Genomic DNA, 17,808 nt, shown 5'->3' with positions numbered 1-17,808 from the left:
TGGTCTTGCAAGTAGCCTCGGGAGGGAGCGGAGAGAACCAAAGGGAAGCGGAGGAAGAGCTGAGCTTGCAGCGGAAGAGCTCAGCTTGCAGCCAGCCGGCTGTCACTCGGGGAAGTTCTTTGGTGAAACGCATGGAATAGTGGAAATTACTCCTTGATCATGGGCTGCAGAATGGATATTGTGTTAGCAGGCATGAAAACAACATTAATCTTATACATCTCCATCAGAGCTCTTGGTTACTGGGTGCTTTGTCAATGAGCAGTAATATTTTGAAAAGAATCATATATTTCTGAGTGGTGGATCTGAACAGTAGGCTCAAAATATTTGGTAAACCTTGTTGTAAACAGATGTGCTGTTATCCAGTCTTTGTTCTCTTTGTAGAGCACAGAGTAGATTTAGCATAATTCTTAAGGATCCTTGGATTTTTAGAATGGTAAATGAGCACTGATTTCAACTTAAAGTCACCACCAGTTACATTAGCCGCTCGCACGAGAGTCAGCCTGTCCTTTGAAGCTTTGAAGCCAGGTATTGCTTTCTCCTCTCTAGCTATGAAAGTCCTAGATGGCATCTTCTTCCACTATAAGGCTGTTTCATCTACATTGAAAAATCTGTTGTTTAGTGTAACCTTCATCACTTGTCTTAGCTAGATCTTCTGGATACTTTGCGGCAGCTTCTATGTCAGCACTTGCTTCACCTTGTACTTTTATGTTATGGAGACGGCTTCTTTCCTTAAACCTCATAAACCAACCTCTGCTAACTTCAGACTTTTGTTCTGCAGTTTTCTTACCTCTCTTAGCCTTCATAGAATTGAAGAGAATCAGGGCCTTGCTCTGGATTAGGCTTTGATTTATGGGAATGTTGTGACTGGTTTGATCTATCTAAACCACTTAAACTTTCTCCATTCTAATAAATATGGTAAGTAGAGAAGAGGACCAACACTGAACTTTGGGACTCTGCAATTTTAAGAAGTCTGGGAGATATGGACCAAACAGTGAAGGAAACAGAGGAGGAAGAGGAGGGACCAGAGTATGTAAAGAAAACTCAGAGCCCTAGTGAATTTAGTTTATTAGCGAGTGATCCCTTGTGGCAAATATTTCTGATAGGGAGAGTAAGTTAAAACTTGGGAAATGACCCTTGGGTTTACCCATCTGGAGGTCATTGGTGACCTAACAAGAGCAGTTTTTGTGTAGGGATGAGGAAGATACCCTGATTAGCATGGTCTTAAGAGAGAATGGGAGAATCTTCTCTATTTTATGCTTTCTACTTTGTATCTTCTCTATTTTATGCTTCCTCTTTTATGTTTTTTTTTTCTCCTTTCTTGCCCTTTTTTAGGTCAATTTTTAGCATTCTCTTTTCCCCCTCTACTAGATTTTAATGATACACTGTTTTCTATAGTGTTAGTAGTTACCTTTAAAATTACAACATGCATCACATCAAAGTGTAATGTTGACCTGGACAATACAAGGGCCTTCGAACACGTTAATTCCAAGACCTTCCTATGACTTTTTTTCCCTTTGGTCTGGAATTTTAACTTTTTTTCTAGTCTTATAACGTTTATTCATTCTGCTTGGATTCAGTAAATTTCTTGAATCTGCAGATTGTTATCTTTTATAAATTCTAGAAATTTGTCAGCCATTATCTCTTCAAATATTACCTTTGCCACTTCTCTCTTTCTGGTTCTCCAGTTACATACATGTTAGATCTCATATTATCTCCCCTCTTTCATACCTCTCTTCCACGGTTTCAGCCTTTCTTTTTTTTCCTCTCTCTGCCACATTCTGGATAATTTCTTCTGATTTAATCTTTTAGTTCATTAATTTTCAACTTTTAAACCCATTCATTGAGTTTAAAATATTAGCTATTGTATTTGTTTATTTTTTTAAATTTTTGGCCTAAAAATTCACTTTCGTGATTTTCAAACATCCTCAGTTACTTTTTGAAAATGTCCTCTTTTTCTTTTATTTAAACATAAGAAGCGTAATTGTTTTATAATTTTATTCTGATTAATTCCTATAGTTAAAGTCCTTGTGGATCATTCTACAGTTGTTTCTTCTGGTTCTCACTAACAGTATTTTATTTCTTTACATGCTAGGTGACTTTGGACTGTATACTGTTTATTGTCCTTAAAAGATTGTCAGCAAGTTCTTCTTTGAGGACTAGGATGAAGGTGTGTCCTTACTGAAAAGATTTACATTTGCTTCTGCCCGTTACCTAGAAGCTCTACCAAGCAAATGAGCCTTAAATTATATTCACAGATTTATGTGTTCTTTTAACTGCCTTGCAAATCCAGATGAGGTGCAGTTTGTGGTATATACCATTTCCCCCACCACACATACACACAGGCATACACACACATGCACGCACATGCTATGGTCATTGTCAAGAAAACTTGTTTGTAGTTCCCTTGTGAGGTAGTGAGGCACTTTTACTTGTTAACCCCTAATCTAATGGTAAAGCTCTATGTAGTCCCAGCCAAATTATGGGAAGTAGGGGTGATTTCTTATAATCATTCCTTACTTTGAGTGAATCCCAGGTTTTGTCTTCTATTTCCCTAATACTTCACAAGGCCTTGAAAACCTCAGCCCAATTTCTCCTGGTACAGAAAATACCTTCAGAGCAGAAGAAACTTCCTTGAGCTATTTACCTCTCTAGGTTCCTTGACTTTACCTGCAAATGGCCTGATTTTTCTCACTATTTTTGAAGCTTTTCAAAAGATGTTTTTTTATATTTTATCCAGTATTTTTTGTTTTATGCAGAAAAATAGGTCCAAATAGCCTAATCTGTTTTATTACTAGAAATGGATTACCCCACTTATTTTTTATTAAGCTGAAAAATAAGCAGTAACTCCATTTTAACTTAGCAAGTTTCTAATAAAATAAATGTTTTAGGCATTTACCACATTAAGATATATTCCCGTATTTTTCCAATTCCTTATGCATAAAAATGTGTTATTTAATAATAGTAAAATAATTGTTTAATTAAACTTTAAATTGTTTATCTTTTTTGATGTATATAGGACTGACTTCTCCAGTGCTTAGAGTCTGAGAAAAATGGCAAATATGAATAGTGATTCTAGGCATCTTCTCATCCCTGAGGTAGATCATGAAATAAATCCTGGACCTATGAATATCCAGTTTGATTCATCAGATCTGAGATCCAAAAGGTAAATGTTTAAAATAAAACATCTGTTTCATAATTAAGGTTTTTAATTATTAAAATAGAACTAATTATAACCACGCATAAATAGCTTTGATTATAAAAAAAAATCCAGTTTCTTACAGGATCTTATGTTTGTAGTTGGAGGGAATAAATGTAAATTCTATTTCCTCATTTATATTTGACTTTTACAACTAAACTCATCTCTGGGCGGGGTAAGTTTTATGAAGTAAGATGCATTCATATAATTCATGTATATTGATTACCTACTTTGTGCAAGGTTGTATGCTAGGTGCTGGGGATAGAACAATGAACGTAACACACAGTCCTTACCTTCATTGACTTTAAATTTAAATTCTATAGCAGATAGTTTAAGATTTGAGTTTAAAAGTTATTTCATTGCACCCCTAGAAAATTCAACAGAATCCACTGAAAAATTGTTATAAATAGTAAGAGAAATCAGTAAGACAGCTATTTACAAAATAGGGAAAAATAAATAGCATTCTGATGAAAAAATGTAATAAAAAAAGATAAAATACATAGCTTTAAAAACGTGCAAACTCTATGTGAGAGAAACTTTGAAATACTACTGAGGGACCTAAAATAAGATTTAGAATATTTCTTCAGATCTGAGCTACTCATTTTAAATTGTACTGTTTGTTTTTTTAAATATAACACTGAGATAAACTGCTACCAATACCTCTTATGCAATATTCTCTGAGGACTTAGTTTTGTTGTTGTTGTTGGTTTTTTATTTACTGAAAGAACTCTTGGACTTTTTGGTATTTTATCATGTATCATATATCTCTTGTGCAACTATAAAAACAAAGTATATCAGTTAAGATTTTATTAATCTGATTCTTCACATTTGGAATCTGATTCTTTTAAATCACTTTTTGACCTGGAGTCATCAAAATCAGTGTTTTTCCCCCATACAAAATTGTCCTTTATACCATTAAGAGCATTAATAATGTAGCGTTTCTTGAAAGAATTTTCTTCCAAATCACTGACACTTTAATTTTGATGCTTGCACTTTCGTGATCTTACCAGAAGGTGTCACCAAAGGTTTTCTAACAGCACAGTGGCTCATATTTCTTCTTCAAATGTCCTTAAATATTTTGATGACTGAAATGACTAGGGATGACAGTTATCTGTCATGACACCAGGAATAATTACTGGCTGACAGTGATTAAAATATGTCCTGGATTATGTGATGCATCCATATTTTAGAAATGTTTGAACGTGTATACTAGAATTAGTAAAATATGACATTTAACAAAAAGGCATATTCTCCTCTCAGTGGTTGGATTCTAAAATAAAATGTCCTGATCTTTAAATTTTAATCCATAAATTTAATGTGATTCCCCCCCCAAAAAAAATGCAAGCAGCCAATTCCAAATTTTACATGGTCCAGCAATTTCACATCTAAGCATTAATTGGCAATGTCAAATAATATATGTACAAGGTTGTTTAATGCAGCATTGTTTTATAATAGCAAATTTTTTTATAATAGTAAAATATCTTTTCTTACTGGATAAATAAATTATGGCATATTGATTCAAAGGAATATTTTTCACCCATTAAAAAGAAGGCAGTGGCTTTATTACATATCAAAATGCAAAAGTCTTCAACTTATTTTGTTAAAATGAAAAAAGTGAAGTGCAGAGCAGTGTGTATGGTACACCACCATTTGGATAAATATAAATCAATAAATTATATATAATACAATATGTATAAATGACTCTGGGGGAATTAATAGGAAACTGTAAGAGCAGTTGCCCCCTTATAGAGAAACTGAGTGCTTGAGGTAGGAGGTGTGGCAGATACTGTTAGATAAATATTCAATAACCCCACCTATTCCTTGCGAACAGAATCCTAATTTTGTTCCTAATTTTGTTAAGGGTCGCAGTAGGTTCCAACCCAGTAGGTGAAAGAGGATTGGTTTAAGCTTGTCTCAATAACCCTGTTTTCATTTTCCAGATACAGTGATGTGTCACTTAATGAGGGGGATGCCATCTGAGAAACGTGTTGTTAGGTGATTTTGTTGTGCGAACATCACAGTGCACTTACACGATCCTAGATGGTATAGCCTACTACACACCTAGGCTGTATGGTATAGCCTGTTGCTCCTAGGACAAACCTATACAGCATGTTACTGTGCTGAATATTTTAGGCAATTGTAATGCATTTCATTATAATGTCACTGGGTGATAGGAATTTTTCAGCTTCATTATAATCTTTTGGGACCATCATCGTATCTGCAGTCCATCATTGACCAAAACATCGTTATGTGGCACATGATTGTACTTAACTTTTTAGCCTTTCTTGCACTGAGAGGTAGCAATGTGAGATGTATCGCAAATTTAACATCGTCATTTATAGTGTCATCAGAGAAAATAATGAAATGAATCTTATCATTTTTACTTGTATATTCCAACATCAGTGAATATAAGAACTAATGAATGCTAATTGAATCTCAGGATTTTTTGAAACCTCTAAATTCTATGATAAGTAATTGACCATTGTGACAATAGAACATAGGTCATTACAGTATATTCCATTGCAATAAGTTGACAGGAGTTCAAACAGTTGTCTGAGGATTTGTTAACTGTGTAGATTAAATGGGAATATATTTTCTATAATGAAACTTGTCAAAATGAAAGGGAATCAACTCTTTACATTTATGGGATAACTACCTAGGTAAGCACGTTTTGGAAGGCAAAAACTGGTACGGACTTAGCAGTACTGAATGTTAATTTGCCTGTGAAATAATTTATATTGAAAACAGAACTTATTTGATGGGGGGAAAAAGTAGGAGTACCTTAAAACATTGTTATTTCTATTAAACTATGAGTTCCTTCATTTTATATATGTAAATAAAAGTCAGACACACTGAGGGGAATTTATCTTCCATTGGAAGAATCAGCTTAGACAGCTATTTGCAAAATTTCAGTCATTTTAGAGTCACGATGTGATTTTGGTGATATTACCATCTGTATATTATGCTCTAATGTATGTTTTTAATTTAATTTTTAAAAATTAGGGTTAATTTAGCCTCATCTTCACATAATTGGTAAATGATGGATTTGAGGTATCGTTTATACTTTTTTCTTATATGCATTGCAATAAATGCCAGGTAGCTAAAATAGCATTCATCCTTGTGCTATTTATCTTACGTATAACCACACTTTGGGAAACTGTCTCCAGCTGTCGCAGTTGTTAAAAAACAAAATACAACTGAGTAAATTTGAAGATCTAATTGGCTTTATCCAACAATTCATGAATCGGGCAGCATCCCATTTAGCATATAGAAAGGAGCTCTGAGGAGCTTTCTGAAATGGAAGGCTTTTAAAGACAGAAAAGAGGAAAAATGAGGAAGTTATTATAAAATTGTGAATTAGTTCAGGCAAGCAAGGTCGTCTTCATTTAGGGGAAAGCAGGGATCAGGCAGATTACCTCATTAGTGTTGACCAGATAATTCCAGATTGACTGGTAAAAGGTTACTTTTCTGCGAGAAGCTGAAACTGCAAATTCAGTATTGTTTGTTGCTGAATGGGATTAGCAGAAGTGACCCTATTTGGGCCTGTTCGTTGTTTGTTTTTTAACAGAGTGTAGAAAACAACATTTGATACTTTTAGGATCTTACCTTTAGTTTGGCTTGTGGTTAATTCTATCTCTTCCACTAGGTGGCAATCAAAACTATATATCAGTTCAAACGTAAGAATTTTAACAACTCCTTTGCACTGAAAGAATGTGCTGGATCTGCTTATCATTTTGGTGGACATGGGTACTAATTAGACTTATGTGGATGAGGGAGATTGTCATCATAGAGGAAAGGTACATGACATAATCATTTGGATCATTTCGGGAACTTTTGCAAACTACACAAGTCCACTTTCCCCTCTGCATGCTTTTTCTTTCCTCCCCCATCAGTTTTTCACCTGGTGAAGTGAGGAATGTGGGTGAAGGGACAGAAATGTTTGGAAATCTCCTATGCTGTATTTGCTGTATTCCCAAGGTAATCACAGAGATTGTTTTCCTGCCTTTTTCAGACTTTCTGGTAATCAAAGATAGAGCTGGTATTCAGGATTGCTTCATAACTCTGCTGCTGCTCTGGGATTATTCCCTTTGGGAAATGATCATCCCAGCCAGCCTGAAACCAAATTGTGAAGTGGTTTATTAGTTTTTCAGCTTTCCTTTGTCAGTTGTCTCTAACTCTGTTTTTCCAATTTTCCTGGAGACTAAGGCTTTCAAGCTCTTCTCTGTATGTCCAGTTTTCCCCAGGGCAAGAATTCACTCAAGAATTCCCTCTGCAATGCTTTGTAAACCATACTTTTCTTCTGCCCCTTATTCACCAGTATTTATCTGTCCTATTCTTGCAGGGCTTTGTTGTCTCTTTAGTGTTAGAATGGCAAATAATCTGATGTGTCAGAGACCTAGTCTATTACTTTTCTATGCCTGTTTGCATTTTAATGTGGAGAATCCTAGATATAAAAAACTCTTACCTAAAAGTTAGGTTTTCCTAGTTGATAACATTTTAAGTGCTCTGGTAAGCCAGTGGTATTCCTGGTGCCCTTCAAACACACTGGATATGCTGTAACCCCGGTTTTTTAGAATGGCTACTAGTTGGTGCATCTGTAAAATGGCCTCTCTCACTTTCATTTGTCATTAATACTATCACTGAGTAGCAGCTTGAATTGACTCTTTTTGGTACTTATAGTGCTAGAAGAGAAAGGGAATAACAAAGCAAACAGAGGAGTTTATGAATTAATATGTAAAGGTAGATTCTGGCTCAAAAACAGTGATTGGAAGTGATTACTGAGGCTTTGTAGTTTCATAATTGGGGATTATACAGATCTACAACAAAAGATAGAAAAGTAGTTTTTCCAGGAGGGTTGGTTTCCAGAGCTGCGTGAATTGCTTTTTGAGGAACTTGCCATCCAGGTGACGTAGATGGAATGAGGGCCTGACCATTTATCAGTGCCGTGGAGCTGATGACCAACTTAACTGATTGTTTTACTACTTCTGTACCCTTCCCTCTCCTTCCTTTTCTTCCTATTCTCTTACTGCTCCTCCTCTTTTATTTCCCTCTTCACCTCTTTTCCACCAAAAGAGGTGAGTCCACTTCTCTCACCTCTTTTCTCTCCACTTTCCACCGTTATTCTTTCCCAGTGTAACTCTTTTTGTTAAATGCTTAATAAGGACAATCTTAGCCATGGAGTTAGAGATGCTTTAAATATAAATATCAATAAAGTTAGAGGCTTTATTAGAGTAGGATCTTATTTCTAGTCCCAACAGAATCCTTTTATTCTCTCTAACTCATTGGTTCTTACATTTTTCACTTCTTCCTCTCCTTCCAGTCCTCTTTGCTTAACTGCCCTCCTGTACCCAAATCTGCTTGCCTGAGTTGCTTCCATTTCCATCTCTAGATCCATGTGTTCTATCTGATTTTGCTATTTTTTTTCTATTTTGCATATAAACTAGCTGTGCTTTGTTTTCTTCCCTTCCTTCCTCCCTTCTGGCTGGTCTAGTTATTAAATCTATATGAGACAGATTAACAAGCGAAAATAGGCAAATTTAATTACGTACATATATATGGGAACCTCAGATACATGAGAGTCAGAGAGCCCACAAATATGAGGGGTTCAGAGGCAGAAAGATAAAATGAGGTATATAGGGTATTCTGAACTAAGGATGAGTTAACAGGCTTCAGGCCTCAGGGGATGATAAGAAAAGCAGATGATCAGTAATTAGATGTTTGCTCTGCCATAAAAACTTATCTTTGGTTTTAACTATTATGGGCAAGGCCCCTAATTTAAATTCTTCTAGGTAGTTAAGGAAGGTGGGGGGCAGATGTTCATCTTGAGCCCACAGGGTTTCTATTGCCTTTAGATCAAAACAAACAACATGCCAAAGTAGCACACCTTGGGGAGGTCTGTCCTGAATCCTTTAAAAGATAACGGGAGAACTATTAAGACAATGAAGAATGAGATCTAGATCAAAAGGAAGAAGGAAACCCAGAAAGGAGAGTCTAACATTTCCTTAAGGGTATCTGCCACTTCCAGTTCATTAGCTGAGAGGCTGGTAAATTGAGCAGAGCTTTGACAGTTTTACAAGGCTAGAGGGAGAAAAATTGGAATCCAGGGCTCACTAAGAGATTTCATACAAACGTTGGATTGGAAGCCCTAAGCTCTATAAGCCTAGAAATATGAGTGAACTTGAAATAGAGTGACCTTCTTGCAGGGACTGCAACTCAACTTGAACTCAATCCCCAAAACTGGATGACAGTAATCTAGGATTGCTGCATCTCAAATTGGCTCCCAAAAGCAAATGTAAATCCTTTCTAATGAAAATAATATTATCCTAGGATTCAATTTATTTACACTGTTTTCCATATACTGGAATTCCATAAGTACACTGTCAGGTACTTAATTTAAAATAGGAAGGCATAACAGGAGGCAAGACATGATTAGAAATAAAGAGACTCGATACAAAATAAGGACTGACAGGTGAGCCAGATAATGCAGTTATCAGAAATAGACATTTAACACACTATGTTTAATATGTTCAGGAAATTGAAATAAGGTTGAGAATTTTGGCACTGGCTAGAAATAAAACAAAGAACCAAATTCACAGAAAATATTTGTTGAATTAAAAAAGAACTGAAATTCTGGAACTAAAAATCACAATAACTGACGGTAAGAAATCTCAATGACAATAACAAACGTTACTAGTTAGTAATAGTTGATAGGACCCAGTTGGCAGGACAGGTTTCCTGTTGGACTCTTGCCTTTATCAGTCTATGCTACTATTCTGTGATTGGTCTGCTTAGTAACATGCCTTACAACCAACCATGGATTCTGATCAGTCTATTACAGTATTTGCCATCTGGGTTGAAAATGTAGCCTTCATCACCTGAAAGACCACTTTGTGTGAACTGTTTTTTGCTCGTGTCTTTCCAGTGGCAAAGTAGAAGTTCTTCTAGCTCATCTACCTTTCTTGAGAGCCATGATGAAGATTTCTAAGGCTTGACGTATATTATCCCATTCTTAAGTTATGGGAGAGGAATAAGAAAGAGTCTCTTGTTCTTTGGTGATCTATTTAAAGAGTAGATGAGTTTTGTTTTTTGTGTTTTCAGTTTCTAGGTAACTGAATTAAGATGAAGGAAGCAATTTTAGTATTCATTTGAAGAATCACACGTATATATTAAAAATAAGATTTATCTTAACATATATAAATATATATACACACATGCTGAATTCTTTATCTTTTTCATTACCTTTTCAGTTTTTAAGGAAAGGAAAGTTTTATTAAAATATAACTAAATGCTGGCTTAGTTAAAATATAACTTATTTAGTTAAAATATAACTAAATAAAATATAAAGAAAAATGCTGGCCTGGCATTTTTCTTCTTTCCTGCTTTTTTTTTTTTTTAATGGGGAATACTTAGATTATGAAACTGGAAAGGTTTTTTTTCCCAGAAATTCTTTTGATAGATTTGTTTAAGAAGTAGAGTAATTGGCATGACATTGCAGGCTGAAGCCTACCCTTTATTTATAATTAAGACAAGCTGTTTATTTCAAAGTATTAAGTTAATAATACTCTTAATTTATTGCATTTAAGTTCATTGAGACAATTTGTGATTTATTTTGGCATTCTCATAAAGTGGATAGAAGGAGGAGATGCCTGGAGAACTGTGCTCTCTTGGGAATTTTCCCACATTCCTAATCTTTCTTTGTTGAATGTCACTCACCATGACCCATTTGGGACTGCTTTTTCTAGATTAGAAGATAGTCGTCCAGTGGTGGTGGTGGTACTGTTTTATATCAATCTAGAGAAAAACTGAAGAACTGTTATGTTGGTATTTACTTACAGGTGGTCCTAGTATCTTAACTTGATTGAAATGCTCCTGGTATTTATATAATGTTTTTAGTCTCATTCTAGTGCTGATAGTAAGAACAAAAAACCCTTGCATTTCTGTTACTGGTCATAAAATAAGAGATTGTTTTCACGACAGTAGAATTAAAATAATTTATAGATTTTTCTAAAACCAAAATTTGAAAGCATGAATTGCATTAAAAGAATTTGAAATTCATTCTTAGTAAAAATCTGTATTTAATCAAGATATATGGTCCTGAGAATTAATATTCAGGTCAAGTTCTTTGTCCATATATTGTTGATGAAGATGTTTACTTGCAACTAAGTACCAGCATTCTAAAATAAGGAATCCAGAAACCAGATGTTTGTTAACATTTGCTGTTTTCATCATACCACACTCATCAGTTAAAAAATAATAATAGCAACCTAAAAAGTTTTCATGGGACTGCATATAGGTGTGTGTGCGCATGTATGCATTTGCAAATTATGTACTTCTGTACTTATATTACATACATTATGAAACGTGAAAATGGAAGTTTTTAAAATTATAAGGAGTAATAACCAATCTTGATAAAGTTAACTTTAAATTTTATTTGTTAACAGTACATTAAAACTTTTGCTTTTGCTATATTATAGTCTCAATAGCAATTGAGTATGCTTTATTTTTTTATTTATTTTAGATTCACAATATTTTTTTAATAATCATTTTATTTTTCAATTGCAGTAGACATTCAGTATTATTGTATATTAGTTTCAGGTGCACAGCATAGTGGTTAGACAAATTATATAATTTATGCAGTGACCCCCCCATCAATCTAGTACACACCTGGAACTAGTTATTACAATATTATTGAGTATATTCCCTGTACTGTACTTTCCATCCCCATGACTGTTTTGTAACTACCAATTTGTACTTCTTAATCCCTTCACCTTTCTCATCCCACCCTCCTACCCTCCTCCCATCAGCTTGTTCTCTGTATCTATGAGTCTATTTCTGTTTTGTTGGTTTATTTTGTTCTTTAGATTCCACATATAGGTGAGATCATATGATATTTGTCTTTCTCTGTTAGACTTATTTCAATTAGTGTAATACCTTCCAGCTTCATCCATGTTGTCACAAACAGTAAGAGTTCATTCTTTTTTATGCCCAAGTAACATTCCATTGTATATATGTACTACTTTTTCTTTATCCAGTCTTCTATAGATAGGCACTTAGGTTGCTTCCATATCTTGGTTATGTAAATAATGCTGCAGTGAACATAGGGGTGCACATATCTTCTTAAATTAGTGTTTTGGATTTCTTTAGATAAATACCCAAAAGTGGAATTGCTGGGTTCTGAGGTAGTTCTACTTTTAATTTCTTGAGGAACCTCCATGCTGTTTTCCATAGTGGCTGCACCAATTTGCAATCCCACCAACAGTGCACAAGGGTTCCCTTTTCTCCACATCCTTGCCAACACTTGTTTGGCTTTATTGCTTTTTGAAAATCATATAACACTTTGTCACACAATAATTCAAACTGATTTGAAGTTTATTTCAGTCTTATTCAACAATTATGTCTTAAGTTTTTGTTGAAATTTGCCTGGTAAATTTTCATGCTCCTTGATATTGCTCAATTCTTACATTTAGTGATTGCAGTGCTGGTTTGTATATTCTAGTATCCTATGCTATTTTGAAAGTCCAAAATACAAATGTTTTTGTTGGTTTAATACTGTTCATTTGAAAAGAACCAGTAATTTTGTTCCCCTTCCTTAGTTCTTTCCAATTTATTCCCAAACCTCTCCTCTCCTTCATTCCTGACGTCCTCCTACATCTATTTTACCACTCAGTGCCTCCAGTTACTCCCCAACATACACACACACACACACACACACACACACACACACACACACTCCCCCAGAAGTGGGGGGGGAAAGCATTGATTTATAGAGCACCTTCAGAAGATGGTTGCTCTTTCTGCTGGGGGAAGGGGAGGAGTTAATAGACAGAACCATCCTGGGAGAGAAATCAAACCTGCTATAACGATGTAGATTGGGGAAGGGAGGTTATCACTTTGTGAGGGGTGAAATATCTAACTATAGCATTGTTTTGTACACTGAAACTAATAAAAAAAATTAAATTTAATTTAAAAAACTGCTATAACCCAGTAGCTTCTGGACAGAGAGTAAGAGCTGCCTAGCTGGTCTGAAAACTACACTGGAGAAGCACTAAATACTTTAGGAAGGTCCTGAAGGCTTTCTGGACTGATTATTTCAGAGGTGTCAGTTTGGAAGGTACCCTGGGCAGAAGGATGCAAAGGGGATAAAAGCATTAGCTATAGTCATATTTAACAGTTTACATTAGAATTATAACTTTTTAATATTTATGTTTTTATAAAATAATCTTTTATTTGATGGTTATAATGTTTGCAAATTTCCATATTTGGAATGTTGAATGTTTAATTTCACTGATTTTTAAACATTTTATACTGTAAACATTTTTGTAGTGAAAATACTGGTATTAGTCCTTGTATTGCATGGAATAAATACCAAGATACTAGTGTTGTCATTTGCTTCATTATTACAATTATTACCTTGATTTTTTTTTATGTTTAATAATTGGTTCAAAGACCATTATCTACTTTCATTGTTTGGCAGTCTTTAAATGTTAGAAAAATTTTAATCTATGTATATAAGATTACAAATAATTTTTAATAGTGATAGACATTTTCAGCAATATAATCATGTAACGGTGGAAACATTTCTAAACATCAGTTATCAGAATATTCTCTCTATAATGTAAGTATTTTTAAAATAGCAATTACTTTCTCAGTCATTATTAAAATATTATCTTTCTCTTGAAGGGAGATAGATTAAGAATGTAGGGCATTTTTAATACCTACTGTGTACCCATGTAGCATACTGTTGACAGCCACATGTCATTAGAGAAGAGGTCAACCAATTTCAAACAGTGGTCTTTCTATACAAGAAAAGAAGGTAACTTGTATTTAAGTTTGACAAATCCTTATGTTGCCACAAGACAACGAACAAGTTTTTGTATAGTACAAAAGGTTTTTTTGGTCCCTCTTGATCTCATTACTAAATTTTGAAATAATATGTTAATTTAAATTACGTTTTTTAAAGTTTATCACGTAATGTATCATAGAACAGTGCATAATGCATATGTACAACTTTTAAATAATTATAAAGCCAAACCCATCCAACCAATACCTAGGTCTAGAAATAGCAACACCCCACAAATTACCCCATATGTACTTCACCACAGCATCCCCCTTCCTTCCTACAGGTAACCACGCTCCTGACATTTGTGTGATTATTTCCGTACTTTTAAAATAATTTATGATCTGTGTATCCCTAAATACTGAATTCCGTTTTACCTGTTTGTGTACTTTATGTAAATGGGATCATACTGTATGTATGATTTTGTGATTTTTGTCCAGCATGGTAATTTTCATCCAAGTTGCGTGTAACTATAGTTCTTTCAGTTCCAGTGGTTTCTAGTATTTTATTCCTTTAGCTTCTACGTGTATTTTCCACAGGGGTTATTCCAACTTACATTCTCACTATAGTGTATAAGAGTTTCCATTTGCTCTACTTCCTACTAGTTATTTTTTGCAAGAGAATGAGGTTGGCAAAATGTTATTAATGATTCTAGTTGTGAGATATAGGTGACTTTTATATTTTTAATACTTTCTAGAGTCTTTACACTTACCCCTTCAGCTACCACTCCATTTCACTCACACATTTTTGCAGAAAACTCCTTGCAAGGTGACCACATCAAGTTTTTTCTCTGTCTAAATTGAATTTAGACAGGCTTTTGCCCTTCCCACTCCACTAAAACTGCTCAAATCCAGGACACCTTTCATTGGTCAGTCTCATCTCATTTTACTTAGCAGTAGCTCTTGACACAATCATTCTCTGCTCCTGAAAACAATCCTTAATTGGCTTGCGGATACCACACTAAATTGATTTTCTTATAGGTTGCTTCTTCTCATTTGGATACTTTGATTGTTTCCTCCATCATTTCTCCCCCAAGTATTTACTTTAAAATTTGTAAACCTACCGAAAAGTTGAAAGCATTATCCCCATAATTTTTCATTAACTTTTTTCCTGATTATAAAAGTAATACAAGTTTGATCATACTATGGTTATATAAGTTGTCATCATTAGGGAGCCTGAGTGAAGTATATAGTGGAACGCTCTGTATTATTTTACAACTTCTATGTGATTCTAAAATTGTTTCAAAATAAACTTTTTCTTTAAGTAATACACCATATTATTCAGCATATTTTATTTACTCAGCATATTTTAATGAGTTCCTACAATATGCCAGGTACTATTCTAGGCCCTGGGAATATAGTAGTGACCAAATTGACAAAAACCCCTTTCCCTCATGGAGCTTTTATTTACTGGAGGTGATCAATAATAAGTAAATAAGAAGCATATATTATGTCAGATGGTATAAATGTCAGGGAGAAAATGTAAAGCAGAAAAGCAGAGGTGTATATAGGAAATGAGAATGGTGGAGAAGAGGGGTTGAAGTTTAAATATGGTGGCAAGGATAGCCAAATGCCCCATTGAGAAAGGAGCAATTGAGGAAAGACTTGAAAGAAGTAAAGAAGCAAGCTATACAAATATTTAGGGGAAAGGTCTTCAGGGCATTTGCTTTTTTACTGGAAATTAATAGCAAAGGTCCTGAAGTAGGTGCCTGCCTGTAATGTTTCAGGAATGGCGAAGAGGCTAGTGTGGGCAAGGAAGGGCAAGAGACGGGTGGGGGAGGAAGCAGTTTGATATATGAATCAGGAGTTTGGGCTGGAGATAAGAGTTGGAGTGCCATCAGCATATGCAGTACATTATATTTAAAGTTATGTGACTAGGTGAATCCACCAAGAGATTGGGTATAGATAGGGAAGAGAAAGTATCCATGGGTTAAATGCTAGCTTGCTCTGACCTTCAGGTTTGGGGGCTTGAGAAGGAATCAGCAAAGGAGACTGAGACTGAGGGTTCTTCCCTTTCGGATTATATCCTTTGTTGGCATTTGAAATCTTCCATGTACTAGCCAAGGATTACCTCGTCTCTAACCACATCTCTTCTTACAGTTTTAAAAAATACATCATGCTCTCTTTCTCCTGGTTTGTTCTACGCGCTTTTCCATTTTTTTGAAACACTTTTTTTCCTCCTTTTCCCCCAACCCTGACTAGCTTTATATATCTTTTAGGATTCACCTCAACTATACCTTCCTAAGTGGCCTGCAGAGTGGTTTAGCTTCCCCTTTTGTGTACCGTACACCTACCGAGCCTCACACAACCCTCTCCACTCTTTTCTTCCATTGTTGCTCATGAGCACTCTCTCTTTCTATTTTTTTCTCTCTGGATTAGAATTGCTAACTTACCTCTCTCCTCCAGGAGATTATGATATTTGAGGTTCCACATCCCATTCCTCATTTAATGTTTAGTACCATGCTTTGTGTGTGGTTGGCACTCGAGTAATACTTAATACATTTGAAAACCAATATAAATTAATTAACCATAATAGAAAGAGAAGAGCCTTTGGAGACAGATGGTAAAGTTGGAGTGTGGAGCAGGGCTTTTGTGAAAGAGGATGGTGTATATGTGTCAGAGACGATGAGAAACAGGCCAGCCAGCCAGAGGTTACCAATCATTTTTTTGGTAGCAGCAAGGAATTTCCTGCTACAATGGCTGATTAACTTCTTTCCTGTTGTTTGTGCTTAAAAGCTCCCTGACAGACAAACAATGTTTTATCAAGGAGATAGAAAAAAGTATAGTAGGTTCATTATTTTGAATATTTGCGTGATATTTTTTGAATACTTGATTCTCTCTTCATTTTTTAACAAACTACCCAAGCTGGCAGGTGTTTGGATGCTTCAGCTTTCAGGTATGTGAATAAAGGAACAGTTTTAAGTCAAGGGTCTTCACATTGAGTATGAACCTTCTTAAGAGTCATGGAATTGTTATTAAGCTTCAGAGAAGCGTAACTGGTCAGTAGAAGGGTGGAGACAGATTTAAAAGCCAAAAATTTTAAGGAATTTAAGCAGTGCAACCTAAAAAAAGACATTAGGTAGAAATAAGCTTTCTTTGTTTCTAAGTATATTAACAAAATATGGGGGTTTGAGTCACATTTTTAAATATTTTTTAAATTTTGCTGAATTTTTAAATATTTTTCTGTAGCATGACCATAAATATTTATAATGTGAGACAAACATAACTTCTACATGAAATATCATAATTTAAGGTGTATTAATAAATATCATAATTTAAGGAACAGTTGAGCTACATTTCAAATGGGGAGTACCATTGGTAGGGAGCAGTCATGTGAAACTGTTCAAAAGAAAAAGCCCACGTTTCAAAAGTCTTTAATTCTGAATATTATTCTCTATATAGTAGTATTAATTTTAAAAGTGTTTTGATCCAACTAAAGTCAATTCAGAGGTGTAATTTATATATTTGCTCTCTCAGATGAAGCTTTAAGCATATGTTTCTAATAACTCAGTTAAAATATGCTGAGTTGTATATTTTTAAAGAGAATCTGTTTTGAAGATTCCACAATATTTGTTTGAACAGGCACACAGCATCTCGATGAAAACTGTTGGAAAAGAAAAACTTTCAGTCATTCTGCTCTCAGTGTACCCAAGCCAACTAAACTGGTACAGTTAACACTTTTGTAGGGGGCCAGGAGCCAAGAAATGTAGCACTTCCTGGACTGCTTTTCAGCAGGCCTTCAAGCCAACTTAGTGTTTGATGTTAATACCATTGAA

The 17,808-nt window shown here is 34.8% G+C and overlaps 1 protein-coding gene across 5 annotated transcripts in view; it reads left to right on the top strand.

The window, feature by feature from the left end:
* SLC38A9 (solute carrier family 38 member 9) overlaps nt 1–17,808 on the top strand; it is an 82,660-nt gene that overhangs the window by 206 nt on the left and 64,646 nt on the right. For 3 of the 5 annotated variants that reach the window (XM_033110999.1, XM_033110998.1, XM_033110996.1), the window contains exon 2: nt 3,017–3,163. The exons of 1 other annotated variant lie outside the window; for it this stretch is intronic. In XM_033110999.1, the coding sequence (XP_032966890.1) occupies nt 3,051–3,163 (113 nt within the window). In that variant the 5' untranslated portion in view covers nt 3,017–3,050. Of the gene's footprint in view, nt 1–2,092; nt 2,168–3,016; nt 3,164–17,808 lie in introns of all 5 variants that reach the window. One more of the 5 variants, XM_033110997.1, reaches the window with a different exon arrangement.

The sequence above is a fragment of the Rhinolophus ferrumequinum genome, chromosome 7 (genome assembly GCF_004115265.2).
Source record: "Rhinolophus ferrumequinum isolate MPI-CBG mRhiFer1 chromosome 7, mRhiFer1_v1.p, whole genome shotgun sequence".
NCBI lineage: Eukaryota > Metazoa > Chordata > Mammalia > Chiroptera > Rhinolophidae > Rhinolophus > Rhinolophus ferrumequinum.
The sequence above is the reverse complement of the archived record's forward strand: the minus strand, read 5'-3'. Positions and strand labels throughout refer to the sequence as shown.